Source organism: Urocitellus parryii, chromosome 10 (genome assembly GCF_045843805.1).
Source record: "Urocitellus parryii isolate mUroPar1 chromosome 10, mUroPar1.hap1, whole genome shotgun sequence".
NCBI classification, from domain to species: domain Eukaryota; kingdom Metazoa; phylum Chordata; class Mammalia; order Rodentia; family Sciuridae; genus Urocitellus; species Urocitellus parryii.
Window position 1 is genome coordinate 75,614,120 of NC_135540.1, and position 22,771 is coordinate 75,636,890.

General features: G+C 33.4%; 1 protein-coding gene across 3 annotated transcripts in view; it reads right to left on the reverse strand.

The window, feature by feature from the left end:
• Positions 1 to 22,771, reverse strand: part of Mapk10 (mitogen-activated protein kinase 10) — a 156,951-nt gene that overhangs the window by 27,863 nt on the left and 106,317 nt on the right. For all 3 annotated transcript variants that reach the window (XM_077803263.1, XM_026413760.2, XM_077803262.1), the window contains 2 exons: positions 15,993 to 16,175; positions 12,320 to 12,444 (listed from right to left, as the gene is read on the reverse strand). In XM_077803263.1, coding sequence (XP_077659389.1) covers positions 12,320 to 12,444; positions 15,993 to 16,175 — 308 coding nt within the window. The remainder of the gene's footprint in view (positions 1 to 12,319; positions 12,445 to 15,992; positions 16,176 to 22,771) is intronic.

Below are 22,771 nucleotides of genomic sequence, written 5' to 3' on the forward strand. Positions count from 1 at the left end.
CTCTTCTGCATAGTGAAAAACTCGGGCCCTTTTGAGTGTTTTTGTTGTTTTCATTTGGTTATTTTACTTTTTTGTGCAATGCTCAATATAACCAACTTTTTCTTTTTCTTTCTTTCTTTCTTTCTTTCTTTCTTTTTTTTTTTTTTTTTTTTTTTTTGGTACTGGGCATTGAACCCAGGAGGGGGCACTTAACTACTGAGCCACATCTCCAGTATCTCTGCCCTTTTTAAATATTTTATCTAGAGACAAGGTTTTGCTGAGTTGCTTAGTGCCTCACTAAATTAAGTTTCTAAGGCTGGCTTTGAACTTGCAATCCTCAGCCTACTGAGCTGCTGGGATTATAGACATGCAACACTGCACCTGGAATTAATCAACTTCTTAGAAAAAAAGAGAAGCAAAAATTTTTGGAGACAAACACAGCAAAGAAAATGTATGTTGCAAAGGAAGTAAGTCTTTAATTACAAGAAATAAATTAAAAGCAGATGAAGAAAGTTGAATCTCCATTCTCATGATACCTGCATCATTCATTGAATAATAATGTGACCAGAGAGCTATAAACCAACTGCCAATTTAACCCTTGAAAGCCTCCCAGTCTGAGTAAAAAAGCTAGCTACTTAAATAGTACACAGTAGTTGTTCATTTCTGTTTCTTGAAAAAATTCCATTTTAAAATTGCCTAGGACATCAGGAAACTATTTCTATAATGTCAAAATTTTCAAAAAATCATAATAGTGCAAATAGAAGGCATAGCATTTTAAATTTATCAGTTGCTTTCCTCTCCATTCTGTTGCTAAAAATAAAAACAAGATCTTTACAAATGAATGAGTCTTTTAATACAAATACAAAATTATCTCAAGGAAATAAGCTATAATTCTCTACAAAGTGCACTTAATGTCTTAAGTCAAAGTTCACTTAGGCCTATAAACTTAGTAACAGTAAAATATCACTATTTTTTAGACCCCTTAAATATAAAAAGCACTGGACTCTCTATGAGTCCAGTGCTTTTTATATTTTTAAGAATTATATTTGGAGTAAAAGAGCTCCAGAAACCTGATAAAGCTTATGAGTTGTATCACCAGGAAGATGGATATATAGACATAATTATAATTTCAGAATCTTTTTCAAAAGTCCCCTGAATTTCCTGCAGCAAACATAATGGAGTCATAAGAAAGCTGAGTGCTAGACTGTGAGTTCCTGAGGACAGGGAAATAATTCCCTCATCTGTGAGTCTTGAGCTCCACTTTAGGGTCAGCATCACATAGGGGTGCAGTAAGCACTTGTTGTGTTGAATAGTACAGGATGGATTTTAAAAATAAAGAATATTCTGTTAAAATTTAATTGTACAATTAATTTGCATTGAATCTGAAAGTAAAGGAGCAAAGAAAACCATTTCAAGAAGCAAAACTATGTAGGAATTGAAGCAGGGCTACCCACCAAATAAGTGTTCTGCTTGAAGTAGAACAAATATGGCCTATAAATCACAGAGTTTATAAATAATAAATATGTAGGCTTTGCAGAAAATCAGAGAAGAGACTTCACTAGTAAAGAAAAAGGTATGTCTTGAGAATCAACCATTCGACCATTCCAGTTTTTTATGCTTTCTAACCTGATATGTTCAACAGATTCTGAATATCCCAGTGAATAGAAATGAAGATGAATCTTTCTTTTCAGTAGAAAAATTTGCTAAAATTAGAGACAAGGCACTTCGTTCTGCATGAAGTACATATTCCTATTATAAGTCATGTAGGGAGAGGAGCCTCTAAGAGGCTAAATCTATCTACAACAAACATTTTGACAAGCTCCCACCAACAAAATACGTGGCATCAAAACAATCCAAATGTGATTCAGAAGATATCTTCACTTTCACAAGTGAGACACTGGGCATGCAAAATGTAATGAAGTTATATTTTCTCTGGAAGGCAACTAGTAAATTGCTTAAATTTTGCTGCTGAAAGAATACATCAGCAATGAACAGATGGAAATTTAAAACTCTGCAAATGGCAAATATTAGGAATTATAGACATTTATTTAACTTTCACCAAGCAAATGAGAACCAGAAAATATGAATTGCTCTTTCTATAATTAAGCACATAATTAGAGTGCATCAGATTCATATCCATTGTAGCTCATGTTTCTTCCCACTTATATATATACATTCTGAGCCTAACAAACCTACTTAGAGTTCATATCCACACTAAAAGGGTCTTCCATGACAGATAGATGGCACTGAGCTATTTCTTAAATTAAGCCTGCCAAGGTGTCGTGCTAGCTTTTTCACAGTATGATGCATGCTGCAATAATAAGAAATCACAAGACTCAAAGAGGTAGTCCTTGTGTTAGAACAGATGGAGAGAACAGCTGAGAGAGGGATTCAGCCAGTTTATTAACTCCATGTGAGTAGAAGAAATCATATTTAAAAGAACTCATAGGAACATTAGTCTGAAAAACAGAATCTAAATGATGGCAAGTGGACAGAAGAGAATAAGGATACTCCACATTACAACATCCCTCGGTGACTTCTTTGTCTCTCTACTTCTTAAAACCAAAAGGTCATCCATGACCTACATGCAAATTATAGACCAAACCAGTGATGAGCACTTGGGAAATATTTAGTCTTACTGTCAAATTTAAAATGCAGAAAAAATTTCATAGCATAGAATGAAAATAAAATCACCAATATGCTAAATATTTTAAACGATTAGGCTTTTCCTCAAACTGAAATGAGGTAGTTTATCCTACTAGTGAAAATACTGAAGAAAATATATATTTAATCTTTTCTTGATATTCATAAAATTCCAGAAACAATATTAGAAATCTTTTGAAAGAAATTTTCTTTATAAAAGCTCCAAGTGGGAGATTTTGGGAAAAAAAAAGGATTGATGTGCTTTATCAAACAGTGATATGTCTAGATGCAAATATAAAAGAAAACACTTTATATACATTTTCCAAATTGAAATCCAAGGTAATAAACATGATTCAAATTTCTTGAGAAAAATAAAAGAGACTTTTTCTTTCTTAATAAGAGTGGGTGCACATACATAGTTTCAAGAAGCAAGTAATTAAATCCAAGGTCATAATCAGAAAGGCAGGCACTAGATGGTCTTATTTTCTTTTAATGAAAAGAAACAAAAGCTTTCTCTATCCACAAAATGTTAAGAGAAACCAGTTCTTTTATTTTAGTAAAATAAGATATTTCTTTCTTTCGTCATAGTTTTCAATTTTCTCCAAAAATTCCTTAAAGAAATCAAATTTTGGGCTGAGGCTGTAGCTCAGTGGCAGAACACTTGCCTAGTATGTGTGAGGCACTGGGTTTAATCCTCAACACCACATAAAATCATAAATAAAGGCATGATGTCCATCTACAACTATAAAAAAAATAAAAAAGAAATCAAATTTTACATTTCTGATTTTTTAAATTATTTTACTGAGTTGCTATTAAATTTTATATAATAAACTTTATATGCAAACTGACTTCATCTTCAGGCACAATAATGGCAAATACAAATAATATCTATTGATGGCTTTAAGCATGAATCTGTATTCTGTGGCAGAAATCAAGAAACAAAAACAGTACTCTCAGAATTTCAGATGGATGAATTATTCATAAACTGTCTTGAAGACATGCCCTAACCTTCTGATATTACTCACCAAAGGAAAATGCCAATTACAAAGACTTTAATCCCTTTCTCCCAAAGGGAGAGACAGTCTGTGCAAAGAACTGTTTTCATTTATAACTAATATAAATCATCTTTTCTAGGTACTTCATGTTTAATACACAGTTCTAAACTAAGGCTCAATGATTTAATAAAACGATTACACAATATTCAAAGCAAGCATATGTATGTGTCAATCAGTGGCTTACCTCCAAAAAGGGAACAACTACAATAAATTTTTTAAATATAGATGCATTAAATTCATAATTACTGTAGCTCATATTTTTCCTTATCATTTCTAAATGATAAGAAATCACTTCACTGTTATAATCAATATTCACTGAGCATAAAAGAATCTATTAAACATATTTATAATCACGTATACACATGGAGTCTAAAAGAGTATAAAAAGTACTTTTATAATTATATATATTTATAAGCCTATTCTTTACCATGTTGTTTTGGGAATTTATTATGGATTCAAGAGAATTCAGTAGTTAATGAAGTTATAGTGAAAGTAGAAATACAACAAAAATATTCATAATGTAGATGCAATAGTGCCAGTGATATTCATAATCAAATAATGTTAGCTTTTATTGTAAAAATACATTCTAGAGAATTAAAAATAAAAGGTAATAATAAGTGACAATAATTCCCTACTACTACCTTCAACTACTTGAATTTTGTTTGAAGGATCCAGATAGCCAATGCATTTATAGATGAGTCTTTAAGCTATAAATTTAGTCTTTCCAAATAGTTAACATAACAACTTTATAATTTTTTTCTGTTATTTAGTAATAATCTATGCATTTCAGTTACCAAAACCTGGTCAGATCACTGTTTATATTCAGAACCAAATAGTTGTCCAAGAATTATAGGTAGAGATAAATGTGCATAATATGTAAATTATTATTCAAAACAGTTGATGCACATCTGGTTGAAGATTAGTGGATTCTCATTGCAATTTAGTTATAGCTAATTAATACTGGGAGGTACATGTGATTTCAGATCTCTCTTCCATTCAGGAAATCATATACTAAACATGTTAAATAATCAAATAAAATAAAAAGTTTCTTCAGGAGACAGTAAGTTATCAAAAGTTTCCATCCTATAAAAATTTCCATTAGCCATTAACTGAATATAAACCTACCAAGTTCAATGAAAACAAAACTTTTTGTTTATTATTTTTAAATTTACTGCAAATCACCATCATCTATGTCAGTGTGGAACGCAAAGAGTGGACTTGATTAACATTTACAGAATCAGGGAATACATTACTGTGCTGTTAACAAATAAAGGCTGTCTGAACAGCTTGGTAGGTACTGGATTAAAAAAAAAGGGAGATACGAAATGAAGGAAAGACAAAGTAGGAAGTAGTAAGAAAGAAGTGTATGAGAAGGAAGAATGACAGAAGTTTCTCTAGTGTACTTCGCCTACTTGTCAGAAGAGTAGAATTAAAGGAAGAGTCAACTACAGGAAAAAAGAGAGCTGGATCCTTTCACTGCCCCATGTTGTCCAACAATCCTGTAGGCTCCCCTGGAGCCCACTACAAGCTGGAAGAGAGACATAAACATATAAAAGGGGGAAGCACACATATTCAGTGAAAACCCCAGTGAGAAATGCTCTTCTGCCCTCAGGACTATCAAGTTAGTGTTTCTTGGCAAGAAATCATAAAATATTGGAACCAATTAAATAGTTACCGAGGAGGTGCGGAGGAGGTCCCCCAAACCTTCTAACCTCCAAAGTCTTCTCTCCAGTGTAGGTGCTCAGTTCTTTGGTTATTTCCCTCTTATTTGGGGATTTCAGCGTGATTAAGCAATGATGACTAAGTAAGTGGCATCGCTGGGTGCATATACCCACACATGTCCTCAGCCATGATCAACTCTCTATCTCAGGGGGCTGACCCCTCAGAGATGCATTTCCCCTGGGCTCATCTGTCAGCCTCAGGGCTAATCTCAGCCAACAGAAGGCAGACACTACCAGGAGATCAGGAGACACTCCACGCCACTTGTCCCCTCCCTCTGTTCAGAAGCAAGTGAATCTCCTCTGTGTCTTTGACTCAAGTTCTCACAGGGCAGGCCTATCACTGCTCACCCTTGGATCCAGTAAACTATCTCTTCATTCTAGTGCTAGTGATTGCTACTTATATTAGCCAATCTCAGAGAATATCTGCTCTAGCTTTTGCAACTCGATCTAAGAACATTCTAAGCTTTGTCTCTGTTTAAATGCTCTTTAGGGATGCACCTGCTTAGATCTCTGATCTGAGATGCGTGTCTCTCCTGACTGCCCCACTGGTCTTAACTGTCTGTCCTACCTTATTTGTCCACATGTCTGTATCAGCTCCTACTCAGGATGACAGACCAGATTCTGGAGCCTGCCGACCACAGGCTTCTGATTTATTTTCTGTTCTTTCTGATCCTGTGCCTAGCTCTACTCTATTTTCTCATCAGGGTATCTGGTTCCGTGTCCATGTAGCTGCTCACAATTGTGGAGTTGATATTCTAAGTGTTGATAATTGCTGAGCTGCAGCACAAAACTACTCTACAATGACTCTAAACTCTTAAGATTTACCTCGAAGAGATTTTCAGAGATAGGCAACATTAAAATTTACATTTGTCTGTTTCAAAAAGATTGAAAATAACACACATTTCCTGCATAGTTGGCATCTGCCTTCTCTTTGGTAATATCTAGTAATATACAATAAAATGACACATAAGAAGATGATAAAATACTGTCAGATAGTATATCTGCTCAAAGGGCATGAAATCTGTGATGTAATAAAATAGCTTAACACAGTCAGGTTAACTTTTTCCTATAAATTCTTTCATTGTAGGCAAAAATTATAATCCCTAAAGTAATTAAATAGTAAACAGTAATATCAATAAAACTTTTAAGGCTCTATTAATTACCTTATGTTATGAACAAACAGTAAAATATGTAACACTGCTGACTATTCTGGGCTTACATTTTCTCAGTGCTTATTTGAATTGAACTTTGGCATTATTACACATGTGCTACCTTGCTTCCCAGGTTAGGCTCTCACTGGGAATCTGAAGGTCAGGTTGTTTAACTAAGGATATTCAGTATAGGGAGATTAAATTTTCACTCAGCCTGGCCCCAATTTCCAAACTAATATTTAATTAAGTAAGAAATATTGGGCAAGCTCAGCTCTGACCCTGTTCCCTAATCACTCTCCACCCAAACTGGTTAGATTAGTCACACTTTGCCTTTGGTCTATTCAAGTCAGCTCAAACAGGACTGCTACCCTTCTTCGGATCCTCAAGGACCTGTGGTTCATGCACTCTTGAACAGAATTCTCAGATGCCAGATGCCTGACTGACTCAGTCCTGCCCCTCTGTTCAGATCCCCGGAGCACCATTTCAGCCCTTAGTGATTGTACCTGGGCCTCTCTGAGTTAGACCCTTCAACTTAGGGGTCTGACAGGCTGATCACTCCTGACAATGAAGTCTGACCCCCAACATTTGTCTCCCTTAGGGGATGGTTTTAGTGTCAGAGGTTGAGTCTTTCTTTTTCTCAAGAATAGAGAAATTAAGAAATGTCCTCTCATCCCACACAGTTTAAATTGGCTTCCTTATGATGATGAATTTGAGTTGTGATGTCTTTGGTTTGGTGATGGAATGTACTTCTCCCTCTTCAGCTCCTACGCCCTACTCTCCATCTCCCACTTGGTTATGTACAAATCTATAGAAACCTTTAATAAAGATTCTTACACTCAGGAGTTTTTTCATGGTGCTCTGAAGTTTAAAAAAATGGTTACATTTTTCCAGATATGATGGTACATGCTTATAACACCAGCAGTTTAGTAGGCTGAGGCAAGAGGACTGCAAGTTTGAGGGCAGCCTCATCGAGGCCCTAAGCAACTTAGCGAGACCCTCTCTTAAAATTAAAAATAAAAAAATGGCGGGGGATGTGGCTCAGTGGCTAAGTCCCCCTGGGTTCAATCCCTCGTATCAAAACCAAAAAGTTACATTTTATGTCCCTCTTAAATACTCTTCTTTACTTGCCCTGAGAGGTAATTAACTCTACCTTAGTTTAGAGTTCACCAAAGAGATCAAAAGTTCTCAGTAACCCTATCCTTTGGGAGCCAGGGAAATGCCACCATTCTACCCTACTAGAGTCTCTAAGCTCAAGAATCTGTTAAGAAAAAAAGGCAACAAAATGAGCCTTATTCCAGTATTTTTCTTCAATGGTGTACACAGAAGATAGCAAACTGAGTCCCCAAAAGAATCCTGAATATCCCCTACTTTCCTAAAATAAAGTTATAATGAAGATTTTGGGGCTCTATACTTTGTTTTAAACTAATCGCACTGGATTGCCTTACATTTGGCAAAGTAGATGTGTATCCATCATCAAAAACCAAGGACCAACCCGTTAAAAACATGTGAAAACTACATGACCTTTGATAGGTTACAGGCACGAGCAGTGGGAACATGAGGTTAAGGGGATAATTCTATAAACTGGGCCCCCTGTGCTGACCCCACATGCTCTCTTTAAAAAACAATTTATCTGTAACCCTACCTAGCTTAAGTCAACAGGATATGTCACATTCCTGAGTGAACAACCTGCTATCTACAGGAGAAATGCAGGCTTGTTTTGCCAGTAAGAAAAAGACAGGTTACCTTGAAGCAGGGATAGGGTCAGGGCCACTACTTTTGTGATCCTCCCACAGACCAGATCCCAGAACTCAAGAAGATAAGGATAATTTACCCTCATCATTAAATCTGTGAGGACAAGTTCCAGCTACAACTTGTTAGCATGGGTCACAGTGATTCAGCCTTGCTTCAGACATTTACCATGTGTAGTAGGGACTTGAAAGTCTGATACAGCTCTGCTGTGGGTCAGAAGTCAAGAGGTGGACCTGGGTGGGACTCTGGAAATTTCTGAAGGACTCCCAATAAAACTGGAATGGGGAGGGGAGGTGCTACCCTCTGAGAGGACCCACTCTCTTCCTTGAGAGTTTCTCCTTTTCCTATTCCTTCTAATCAACTCTGCTCTTCTTTTACTAATCTCCTTTCTTGCCTGGAATCCTCTCAAACAAGAACACAAGCGGCTGGGACCTCTGTGGCTGTCTGGCTTTGTCTCTGTGGGAAGATCTCCTCTACAACAGTTTTTAATATTAATCAAAAAATATTGGAGAATATTTCTATATTCCTCAGCCAGCTGGACTTTTTCATCAGATACAACTACCTTTTCCTAATACCAAAGGTAGTAAAGCTTTTCATGTAAGTCATAATAGCAATAGTAACAATCGTGACAATGCTAATGATGATTTATATGCTCTTTACTGGCTGCCATTGCTGTACTAAGCATATTAGGAGCACATATATTTTTTTTAATTCTTAGAACACTATATTGTAAGTATAACACAGGACAACTTGCTCAGTTAGGAAGACGGAGTTGCAGAAAGTTTAAGAAATTGATCGAAGCCAGCTAGCATGGGCAGAGTAAAAATTTAAGTCTAACCCATTTTTTCACATCCATAAAGGTGCAAACAACTCAATAGACTGCAATTGAATGCAATATCTTTACCCTCTTGATGAACATTGAGCCAGTTAGAATACCAACCCATTATTTCACAAAAAAGGATTGACATTTAGTGTGGCCTTTGTGCTCTATTTTGGACATGAACTTTTGTTACTCTGAACATTCTTTGACTAAGAACTTGCTAATAATTTGGGCAGTTATAACTTCAAAGTCTTTATGCACTACTGTATTGCACACATAGGCCATTATTCAGCTTGATATCCAGATTTTTAAATTTTCAGCTTATGCGAACATAATTAATTTTCTCTAATATAGTTCTAAAAATATTAATAGGCTCATCTCTCTTGATTTTGGAATTGTGGTTCTTTGGGAAATATGTGTAAGATAATGTACAATATGATTAATAGATTAGTACATAAAACATTTCTCTACTTTTTTTCAACACCTCCTGCAGATATCAAATTTTCCTACATCTTCTCCCTTATATCTTGTTCACTTGTGTCTATTTTCCTTCAGCAAAACTAATTTTTCTTCCCTCTGTGAATTTCCTGCCCTCCCAAGCATCGAGTGAGTTACTTGACAGCTGCTTGAACATGGATCTCCTTGATGACCTCTAATCATGGGACTTCTGATTAACTGATGTTTCCATTTATTTGTTTTATAAAGACACACTAGAGTTTATTATGCAAAACATTCTTTTCAACCCTGGCAGACATATAACTCTACTATAGCTTTGCCAAAAGTCTATAAAGAAAGGTCTTTTTATTTTAAATACATATTCATGTGCAATTACGAAGACACTAATCCTACTAGTACTACAAAAAGCATAACTGACTTCTAGTACTTTCTGCTTCTAGCACTTTCCAGATGTCACTTCCTATTTGTGGTTTCTGTAATATATTTTGCAGCGTAATAAACTATTCTTGCCCTAGGATCAGAATTCACTGCAACATTTGTAGATACGTGACAATTTTACTCTTGTATAATCAATGATCCTAGTCTAGATGCCAAATATATGCTTGTTTTTATGTGTACAGATTCCTTTTCATAGATCTTCATTTTGTAGAAGATTCTTCTCCTAAACTTCATAGGAGAATTTTATTGTCACTTATTGTCATCCCTGCCTCAGTATAACAATATTGAAAAAGTTGAAAAATAGACTCTTGTATCTTTGGTATCCTTTTATCTTTTTATCCTTCAAAGAATTTTTTTCATAAAAAGTTAAAATAATTTAAAACTCATTGGCATTATTCTAATATGTTGTTACAGAGTCTAAGCAACTGTCTCTTTTATAGGCAACATAATTACAAGTGAATTACAAATGCAGACTTTATGACTCCAATTAAACTCCAGGCCACAATCCATTAAAAACAGATTACATTCATTAAATTAGATCTAAGCAAAAAATAAATATGCCATATAATTCAAACTATCAAAATAAATGAGGAGCAACAATTTCAACTAATTTGTTTGTCTACAATTTTTATCAATACAACCAAAATTATCTTTTTGAATGTTATCAGAGCAAAAGTTTTACATTTCATTTTCACACATGCATACACATATTTACATATGTATGTAATATATACATATTTACGTATACATGTATAGATGAGTATTTATATACATATATATTTTGCAAAATATATGTGTGTATTATATACATATATAATTCTCTACATATTGCCTCACTTCATTTTATTCGAAGAACATTGGAAAATATTTCCTAAGCATAAGAGATTGCAAGAGGTTCTATACTTTAGTTATAAGAAAGTATATTAATTTTAAGAAAATCATGAACTCAGAATTATTAAGTTAAAGGAATTTTATTTTGTAAGAATCAAATCAAGTGACTAAAAATCCTAAGCAAAATAAAATGTCAACATCATTGTAAAACTATTTAAGTAAGCAGGTCTTAAGAAAAGGTAGCACAGTTTTTGTCAGCCTTAGCAGACATATAACTCCACTACGGTTTCCATGTGGGAGGCTCACCACTGTAGTGTTCTCTCTGAACCTTTTGAATATTTAATGATCACATTACCTATGTAAAGGAGCTTGCTGCTTGTGTCTGTAAAGATCAATTCTACCTGGTCCTCACTCTCATCTCTCAGCCTCTGCTTCTCTAGTGAAGAATGAAGAAATGAGGATTATGTAAATTTAAATTTAGCACCTGTCACATGTGCAAGAACATGAGGCAGAGGAAAAGAAACTGAAATACAGCAAAAATATCTTCAAGCATACTCTTGGGTATGGAGAAGGGTAAAAAGTAAATAGTATTTCAAATAAAAGATTAGAACAGATTGAAACACATGCATTAGAAAGTATTATGTTAGAAAAAATGAGATAGTTTAGTACAGATATTCTAAGAATTTGAAGAGATTCTGACATTTGTGAGAAAAGGTAACATTGCTGATAGTGACATTTAAAGGAGGTGCAAAAAGCAAATTCTCATCAGAAGGCCTATATAACACGTGTGGACAACAGCAATATACATTGCTCTACTAATCTGTGGCCCAGTATAGAGAAAATGAGATAAGTAAAGATGTAAGAAAGAAAATAGAGTCATTATTTTTCAATTGTTGACAAATAGTTTGAAGATAAAAGTTATGGTTCTAGGAAGATTCTTAAGAAAGAAGAGATATATCACACTATGATATTCACTTTGGAATCAACCTTAAAAATAATGCCTGCATTGAAATACCCACTTTTTCTTCTCTAGCTCATGTAGTTTCACAAAGTCACCATTAGCTTGATAAAAGGTTTCTAACTGAAATATTAAATATCACATGATACTAATAGACATATTATTATGGAACAGAAGCAAAGTAGCTTATCCAGTACTGGGTTTTCAACCATGAATCTTGCATTGGAAGAGGCTGATAAACACATTGGATGAGACATACATGTTAACAATTTAATGAACACAAATGCTAAATGTGCCAAGTACATCTAAAGTTTGGACTAAATCACCCCCTTTCATAGGAAGTCCTAAAAAACAAATTCATTTGAAAGATAGTCAAGGAAAATATCTTTTAGAGGGGCAGATAATGGTCTTTTGACCTAGAATTTTTTTGTGTGCCCTTCTGGGGTTCAATCCTACTAAGAGTTTACTACAGCTATGGTTTGTTTATGGAAAGAAAATAAAATATGCCTCTGCCTTACCGCCTCCACTTCGGCAGGATCGTACCAGACGTTGATGTAAGGGTGCTGTAAGGCGTCATCCACTGATATCCTCTTGGCTGGGTCAATCACTAGCATCTTTGACAACAAATCCCTGGCTTGGCTGGCTGAAACAATCAATGAGAAACACAACCAGCAAGATTTTTATTTGTTGGATGGAGTGGAAACTAAGGCAAAAAAAAATCAACAAATATCTTGTTCCTAAATAAATATCAGGTATATTTCTGGATGTGCTGGAAAAAGAAATGAATTTTGCATTTCTTTCTATAGGTCTCGAGGCCTAAGGCATCATCTGGGGCTCATTGAAGTTATAATATAACATAATCATTCATTTAACATTCAAATAACTAAGCAACATTTACCAGAAAGTTAATATAAGCAAAATAATTTTCTTAGGTAATCTGGATGACCATAGGTTGAAGGGATAGCAAGCATAAAAATGCAAATCCATGATGTTTGATAAGTATAGTGATGGCTCTTTGAAGATAAGCAATGTGTATTTTCATGTTCTCATTCATAGTTTGGAATTATCAAAATTTGAACTGAATTCAAATTGATAAGAGATCATATAGCCCCAATTTTTTGTATGCATGAAAATAACCTGAAGAGTAGTAGTGATAGATATGATATAATTCAACTGGTGAATTTTCATTTTAACATTTTGTAATCATCAGGCACTTTAAATCAGTAGAATCATGATTTCATGAAATCAAGTAGTTAGTGGCTGAAGTCCATTCAATGTTACACATGACAGCAATGTAAAACTACATTATGTTTATGTTACCAAGATTAATTTTATGATTATGGGTAGTATTAGTTGTAAAGTTACATAGTGATAACCAGTAAGCATATTTGTTTAAGAACACTAGTAAAGCCTCATTAAGTTTTAATCTCTAAAAAATATATAAAATTTTACAAAATTACTGTTTGAATGGAAATAAATATCTTAAACCAAAATTGTTATTCAATTGATAGAAAGGTTTAATAGTAAAAATATTCAGCTGGTTCCAAATATATAGTAAAACAAACTTCAAAATTAAAGGAATTGATTTAAGAATAAATAATGAAAATATATATATATATATTGATATACATATATCAATTTTTATTTCATCAGTTTTTCAGAGTAAAGCAAGTAGGTAAATTGTGCAAAACTGAAAATAATATAATATGAAAATCAGAAAATACCAATTGTCCCCATAAGTTCAAGTCAACCACTGTATTTATGGGCATATCTTTTCTGTGCTGTTCATTTTGTCAGTTATTTGTTGGTCAAATATTTTTAATATAATTTTAACAAAACTACAGTTAAAATGTAGCAAGCCATTTTCACTTATTCTGTATTTTCATGTGTCTTCACATTTCAATAAATAAACCTTCTGATGTCTTGTTCTAACATGAAAAATCACTAGTTACCTAATTGTTTAGAATATTTTATGTCTATTAACCATTTTCCTGGTAAATTCAATCACAGAAAATCATTAGTATTATTTACAAATAGAAGTTTGAAGCTTATAAGAATAATAAAAATATAAAAAGACTTGTATGTTAATTCAAACTTTAATCTTTCTCATTACCAGTGGCCTCCTAATGGCTATTTATTTCATTGTTTGAAAGACTTCTTTGATTTATAAATGATTTTACACCTATTTTCCCTTTTATTATTCTATCAAACCCAACATATTTCTCTTTTTAGGGTAGGGGCTGGAATAGGGGCATGAACTATACTAATACCAAATCATCTTAGGAAGAAATAATAGTAAATATCTTATGTCTGAAACAAAATGAGGAAAATATTTCAATGCTTTATCTTTCATTTGCAAAAAAAAATCTGTTATGCTCTTTTTCAAATATAATGAAATATATTGTTTATTTTGGCTATTTGTAAGTTATGATTCTTAACAATGTGGCAATTTTATACTAAAATTAAATTAAATAATCATAACAATAATAAAATAGTTTATCCTTTACAAAGAATATAATTATAGAGGTTCCACTTAAAAAGAAAACTCAGGGGGCAGGGGTTGTGGCTCAGTGGCAGAGCGCTTGCCCCTCACATGTGAGGCACTGTGTTCAACCCTCAGACCACATAAAAATAAACAAACAAAATAAAGATATTGTGTTCATATATAACTAAAAAAAAATTTTAAAGCAAACTCAAGAAAGTTGGAATTACATTACAGAGCATGATATACTTTAATAATTTTTCTACAAGTGCCGTCATTATCATTCAGTAGTTTAATGAGAGCTTTGCTGTTTTCACTTCACTTGTTATACTACAAGTGTCTTCATCAGAAGGGATGATTTTACCTAACATCTCAATTAGCATCCTGAAGGAATAAATGCTAAAATATCTCTTCTTCGAGTATTAGCTCTTTCCCAATCTGCATAAGGATAATGTTGATCTTAAAAATTATGGAGTTGGTAATAATTTAGTCCATACCATACCTAAAGTCCATAGGAAAGCTAAATAAAGAAATCCACTGTGAAGCTTAAGTATCAAGAACAAAGGAACAATATGGAATATTTAAAATCCACTAGGTAAAAGTTTGGAAGCAACAAAAATGTTTTAGACAATAGTAGCACTGCATTATAGTGTCTCTGTCTCATGTAAGTCTACCATAGATATTCAAAATTGGTTAGTTATGTCTATAGATAAGGATTCTCCACTGAACACTTAGGGTTATATTTCAAAGCGTGTGTCTTAACTTTTTTCTTTTTTGATCACATATAAGTATTTTTAAATATATTTTTTATTATTTTTAACAGTATTTAGTATTTGTTATAAGCACTGTATTAAGTGCAACATTAAGCAAATTAATCCTCCCAACAAATCCCTGCCTCCATGTGTACAAAGAGATAACTTGCCCAGAGTCACACAGATTTCAAGGCACAGTGGCAGAATTTGAACCTTGAGTGGGGTTGGGGCTATCAGATTTCCTTCAAAATGAGTTCTCAGGAGTGTCCTAAAGTATAACAGAAAATAGGATATTATTTATCTTACAGTTAATACATTGCCAAATTTGTGCCTAGTTTCCAAATGAATCAAAGGCCTTTTTACCTCAATATTTGGGGGGAAGATACTGAGATTTGTTACTCCAGTTATTAACTGCAGACATCATGGTAGAAAAGAATCACTTGTTAATAAGTGTTTATATTGAATAAAAATGAATAGGTGAAATTTCATTTACCACTGTCAATTGAAAAAGCACTATAAATAGAAATAAAATGCTAAAATACAAATAAAAGAAACCCACAATACAAATAAAACAAACTCAAACATCTGATTTTACAACTCCAAGATTTTACAACTGAAAACAGGCACTGAAAATATTTTCAGACCAATAGAAAGGATTGAAAGCATGATCGATGTATATTACATTGGTTTCTGAAACTTACTTCAAAAAACAATTTAAATTTCTGAGTATACTCTATGAAATAGTTAACCTAAATCTTGTTAACACACTTTATTCTTACCCTTCCTTCTGAATATCCAATTATAAAGTCCTCAGCCACTCCCCTTGGTAAAAATGGTCTTTTTAAAAATACCCTTCCTTAACTTGAAGTAATTGAAGTTAAAGATAGGTCTCTAAACAACAAGCTATTTAGCTTCTGTCCTGCACAGAGATTCTTAAATTGTCTCTGGAGGGCCTACCTTTAAGTTTATTGTGCTCAGAGTCCGCTGGGAAGAGGGAATCTGGAAAGAGCTTGGGGAAGGTGAGTCCTGCATACTTGGGTCGATTCTCCACATAGTTTCGTACTGTGGGTTGCAATTTCTTCATGAATTCCGGGCAAGGTGTTCCTAGTTGCTCAATTACCTTATTCCACTGGTCAATATCTGAGAATTTAATGGTTAAGGGAAAAAAAGAAGTGCAGACCACTAGCTCTTGCCTCTTGATCATCAAGAAGCTAACATTTCAGAATCCTGAACCATCATCAATAAAAACTAGAGTTTTAATAACCAACATAAGATAAACACATAAACTTAGAATTTTCAAGCAATGAGTCCTTTCAGAATTTTGACTCTTCTTTTGGAACTTACACACTTTTGGAAGACAGTATTTTTTTAAACAAAAATAGGATTATGAAATTGTCTTTGGTTTGCAAATTTAAAAAGTTATCCAAATAACACAAGAAGAATGAATCATATCAAGAAGGCATCTATACAGTCATGTGGTTTACAATTAAAAAGTATACTTCATAGTGATATTTTTAACCTGAATCTACCTCAATCATTTATATTTTTAAAATAACAAGTACATAAATATTTTGAATAATATTTATTTACATTTTTCTTAAATTATCTTTAAGAATTTTCTTCTTTAAAAAATAAGCATGTTAAATACTATGCTGTTATTAAATAAACCTATGTGAACAACAAAAATTCAACAAAAATTAATGATTTTTTACTTATACATATTACACTGCTTTTAATTTTTTAATTAACACACAAAAATACACAAATTTATGGTGTACTAGGAGGTGTTTTGATACATATACATTATATAACATTCAAATGATGGCAAGCATCTCTATCTTCTCATTTTTCATTTATTTGTGGAAAAATCATTAAAAATTCTTTCTTCTAACTTTTCTGAAATATATATTATATTATCTTTATCTATAGTCACCCTATAGGTAATAGGACACCAGAATTTATTTTTCTTATCTAACTAAAATGTAGTATCTATTGAATCCAGCTCCCAGCTTCTCTTCTCTCCCCTCTCCAGCCTCTGGTGATTGAGAATCTCTTTTACCTCTATCATTAGTATTTCATACATCAGAACTTTGAGAATAATAAACGCCACCCATGAAAACTGAAGAACCAGCTAGAAGGAGCTGATTCCATATTTTCTTGCCATAGGACAATAAATGATAGAGGAATAGAAATATGTCTTAAATCCAATACCTCCTCTCCTCTCTCCTTTATTGTTTATTCTTCCACATCTCTTTCCTTTAGTTTTACTCATCTCTACCAAAGTGATATAAAACCATTCAGAGACCCTCACCATAAAAATTGAGGGGTGAGAAGCCTTTATTTATAGTTATTTGAAATGGTTGGACAAAAAAAATGGCAGTTCTGATAAAAGACAAAACTAACTATCTTAATATGAAAAACTCTAAAATACAAACAGTAGATAGAAGGTTGAACAAAGATAATATTATTTTGCAAATTTTCTACCTCCCTTATAACCTGACTAAAAAGACCTAAATTGCTGTATATACTCTCAGTTTCTATAATGGAGTGTGTATATAACTATGGACTATCAACAATGAAATGCAGGTAGGAAAAACTGAAGACTATTTCCTCACAAGATCTCAGCAATAATTTAAAAAGAACATGGTTCAGTGAAAGTTCATTAAAGTGCTTATGTGCATGAGACTATAGTAGTAAGTCAGAATCATCAGAAATAAAGAAATTAAAACATTATGTAAGGTTAGAGTTACAAGTTACTTTTAGACAAAAACTAATTTTACATCTATGGCTACAGGTAAGCTACAACTACTTAGATACATGTAAACAGAAAAACATTCATGATGTTAAGATTCAGTGCTTGTCATTGTAAATTTTGAAAGAGGGCTTCCAAAGACAATTAGGCTACCATGCCCTACCAACGCATCCTTTAGTCATTGGTCAAACTTGCTTAGAACTCTAAACACTTGATGTCAAACTTACAATAGAGAAAAAAAAATCACTGGATTTTCAATAAAGAAGTCATAAAGAAGTGGCAAAATGCTACCTGCACATAATTATGTTCTAACTCCATTAAGCTAGAATCATAAAATTATTTACTAAAGTGCTTTTAAAGTAAGATTTCCCAAACAATTCTATGGTATGTTAGAGTAAAACTTGAGAGTCAGATATTCTAGAATTTGTTAAACAAGAAGTTTTATAAGTCATAATTAAGAGTATGGACAAAATTATACCTAATTAATATAAATTCTTTTAAATGAAACACTATTGTGCACCTTGATGTAACAATCCACAAAAAGAAGGGGGCAAAAGTCTTTATTATTTCCAATGAAATAGTTAAATGTTAGGTATTGCCATTTTTGAAATTCTGTGCCTTTATTTTAATTCATCCATTTCAAGTTCCTTCTTCCCTTAAACACGTGTATGTTCCAGTGCATGTTCTTGTTTCCAGATTCTTATGGGACAATTACATGTACAACTATGTCCAACTTAGTTGAGCACATTAATGATTTTTTAATATGAATTTTTATAATCAAATGTAAGCCAAGACTTGAAGTCATATCTCCTGGTTCCAGGTCTAGTTTTTATTTCAAGTATTCCAGTAAAGAAAAGAGCAAATTTGGAATTGGTGTGGTTAAAATAATTGCTTTGTTTGGTCATAAACTGATTGTATAATTTGTCACAGGCAATCCTTGTAAAGAATGTCTCTGAAGCTACTTTCACATCTTTCAGGTCAACATATTTATATAAACTATCAATTTTGTTGATATTTTAAGTAGAAAATAAGGTGATTCTTAAAGAAAAATTATTGATTATAAGAATACATAAAATATTAACTGGATTTTATGAGTATGTATAAATGTTAGCATTATGTATATTTTAAAATATAATGGCTAAAATTATTTTTGTAAAAAGATTTATTAGCTTTAGAACATCCATAAGTCTTTGTTTTCATGATAAATAGGTTGTGGGTGTGAATATTTAGAGACTAGTACTATCCAGTTATCAAAATATCAGTAAATATATGTGTTTTTATATTTTTGATATACTGTTTCAGAAAGTATTACCCTAACATAAATTACCAAAGGCATTGAATAAAAATGGGAAAATGGCATTTAATAAGGACTATTTGACAGTAAATTTCCTCATCTAATTCTAAATTCACTACACAAAAGTAAAGTTACATTGCAAAAAAAGTTTGACTTGATAAGTAGAATATGATGACAGGACAATTTGCACATGTGGTTGAATATTATCAAGGTTTCCAATAAATAGTATTTTAATAGGAGAATAAAACAAAGTACATATGGATAGTGAAGATGAGTATCTAAAATCCTCAGACTGAAAATTATTCCAGTTAATATCAGTTAGCTAATAGTTAACTTAAAGTTTAAACACTTCTCTTGCTTTAGCTTCCCTGGTTGGACACTTTCTAAAACATATCAGATGATGCCTTGAACATAATATATGAAAAATACCTCGTAATTTGCTGGGTATTTTGGTCATAATTATGAACATAATTTATGCTATGAACATTGAAGCCTGCAGAAGCTTCTGAGTGGAATAAAACAGAACTGTTTAATGACTTTCTCCTTCTGTACATTTCCAAGTTCTATTTTTTTAAGGTTTTCTTCCATTTTTAAAAATTACTTTTTGTTATTAGTAGTAACATTTCCAGAGTTAACATCATCATGATTTCTGACTTGCTTTCTATTCTGTTTTAGGTACAATGGTTTGTGAAAAAAATTGTGACCTCTATTTACTACTTAGAGAATATCAATATGTGTCTTCAAATTCTTAGCTGTCCCTAAAGATAATATTGCCTAATAGAAATTTATGTATAGAATAGTACCAAAGGCTATTTTATCTTGCAAGCTAAGTAAGTAAGATGTTGAGAATGTTTTTATCTTTACATTAGCTCTGTAGAAAAGAATGCTGTGATGAATTAGTAATGTCTGCAATGAAAGTACAATAAGGAAATAGAGGCAATTACCTTTGTTGTTATGGTTTATATATGAGGTGTATGCCCAAAAGCTCACATGAGAGACAATACAAGAAAGTTTAGAGGTAAAATGATTGGGTTATGAGAGCCTTAACCTAATCAGTGTATTAGTCCACTTGAATGAAATAACTGGGTGGTTACTGTAGACACGTTAGGTGTAACTAGAGGTGAAAGATTGCTGGGGGCATATTTTGGGGGTCTATATTTTGTCCCTATCGAGAGAAGGTTAACTTCTCTCTTTGCTTCCTGATTGTCCTGTTCTGAGCTGCTTTCTCCCATCACACCCTTCCTCCATGATGTTTTGCCTCAAGTTGGGCCCAGAGCAAAGCAGCTGGCCATCTGAGACTGAGACCTTTGAAACTAAATAATTTTTTTCTACTTAAATTGTCCTTGTCATGTCTCTTGGTCACAGTGGTGAAAAAGCTAACTAAAACACAATTTGGTACCAAGAAGTGGGGTCATTACTATGACTAACTTGGCCATATGGTTCAGAATATTTTGGAGTTTTTGGAATTTGTGAGGGAAATTTTGAAAGTTAAAAAAAAAAATCTGGAAAAGTTTTAGATTGTCAAAAGCAGAGCCTAATGGAAAATTCTGGAGGAAGTTCAAAAGACTTGAAGGACAATAGGACCCAGGACAGTAAAGAATGTGCTCATGAGATTTCAGAGATGAAGGAAGGCTCTACTGGAAATTGGATAAGAGACCATTCATGTTATGTTGTGGAAAAGAAGTTGTCTACACTTTGTTCATGTCCTGAGGCTTATTTAAAAGGTAATCAACTTCATAATCTGATAGAAGAAATTTCTAGGCAACATAACATTCAGGCAGTGGTATGCATAATGTTGGTGGCTTTTAGCCAAGTTTATCATAATTATCAGGGGCAGAATGTACAGCAGAAAGATTTTAAAAACTTGTACTTTGGCAAAAAAAAAGTGTGAGTAAATTTGGGACAAAGGAAGTTGTGATTACTAAATACTTTAAAGTCACTAAAGACATGTTAAATACTTTACCCAGAGCAAGATGACTTGAGGGTATTTCAGGAACTGGTAATACCACACTCATCTCAGGTGCAAGGGTGTAAAAGTAAAAATTCCCTTAAGAAGAAAAATGTGGGGTGCCCTGCTTGAATAAAAAGGCCTAGGAAGTTGCTTTACCATAATGCACCACTCAGGCACTCAGAGGCTAATGCATCCAGGGTCCCCAGAGGCTTGGCTACTGCTCAATATGGCGGCAGACCTTGGCATCAAACATGTGGTTTTGTTTCTGCAAGATTAAAGGATGCTAGAGTTAGGGGGTCATGAAGGCTTCCACCAAGATTTCAAAGGAACATCTAGGATGCTTGGTAAGGTACAGCAGGGTCAGAGTCCCTGTGGGTAGCCTGTGAGAGTACCATGCATGGAGATATGAGAGAGATATCAAAATCACAATGGAGATCCCCATTAATGGAGATTAATATATGCCAGTACCATGGAACATCTGTGGAGGAAAGCTGTAGGGATTGAGCACAGATAAGCCAAGGGAGAAGCCACGTGAGCTGTAATCAGAAATGTCATGGAGCTATACAAAGCTTTTAGAGACAAAATGCCATGAGCCTGTATACTGGACATGGAGCTATAGAACTTGTTTGCCTAGCTGGATTTTTGTCTTGCTTTGGTCCCATGCCTTTTTTCTATGCCATTATTTTCCTTTGTAGAATGGAACTCTTTACTCTGTGCCTTCATATGTTAGATGTTTATGGCTTGTTTTTGAGTTTTATTAAGTCTATGTGGTCTCTTGAAAGTGGACTAAATGTATTTTACACTGTGAAATGGGCATGAGATTTTGAGGGCCAGGAGTAGAATGTTATACTTTAGATATGAGATGTCCGCCCTTTCCCAAAAGTACATGTGAGAGACAATGCAAGAAAGTTTAGAAGGAAAATGATTGGGTTATGAATGCCTTAACCTAATGCACTCATCTATTTGAATGGATTAACTGGGTGATAATTATAAGCCAATAGCATGTAGTGGGAAGAGACAGGACACTGGGGTATGCCTTTGGAGCATATATTTTATCCCTGTTGAGAGGAGCTTAGTTTTCTCTCTCTGCTTCCAGATTATCATGTCCTGAGCTGTTTTTCCTCTTCCAGACAGTTCCATGTTGATGTTCTGCCTCACCTAGGGCCCAGAGCAATGGAGTTGGAAATCTATGGATTGAGACCTCTGAAAGAACACCAAATAAACTTTTACTCCTCTGAAATTGTTCTTGTCAGGTCTTTTGTCACAGCTATGAAAAAGATTATGAAAACACACATAGTAAAAATCATGATATAAAATCATGTTTCTCAAACTTGAATCTTCATAACATAGGAATCTTATAAAAATATAGCTCCTTCCCCATTCTCCATTGATCTATAAGATTCTGAATTTCTAGGTCCTGACTGACATCATAGAAACCATCAGTGGCAATAGTGATCTAGATGATGTTTAGATTACATTATGAGAAACACTAGTGATGAATACACTAATAGTCTCTTTTGAATTACTAAGTTCACACATAAGAATAAAGTACTAATATGTTTCAGTTTTATGATAAAAAATTAGAATAGGTTCAAGTTCACTAGAAGATTATTCCATATCGCTTTGCTTTGAGAAAATTTAAGGTTATTTATCTAGAATATTTTACAGAAAGGAAAACCTTAATCGTTTTTCCCCATGTCACTTTCCCTTAAAAGCCATAGAAAACTATAGTAAGGGGG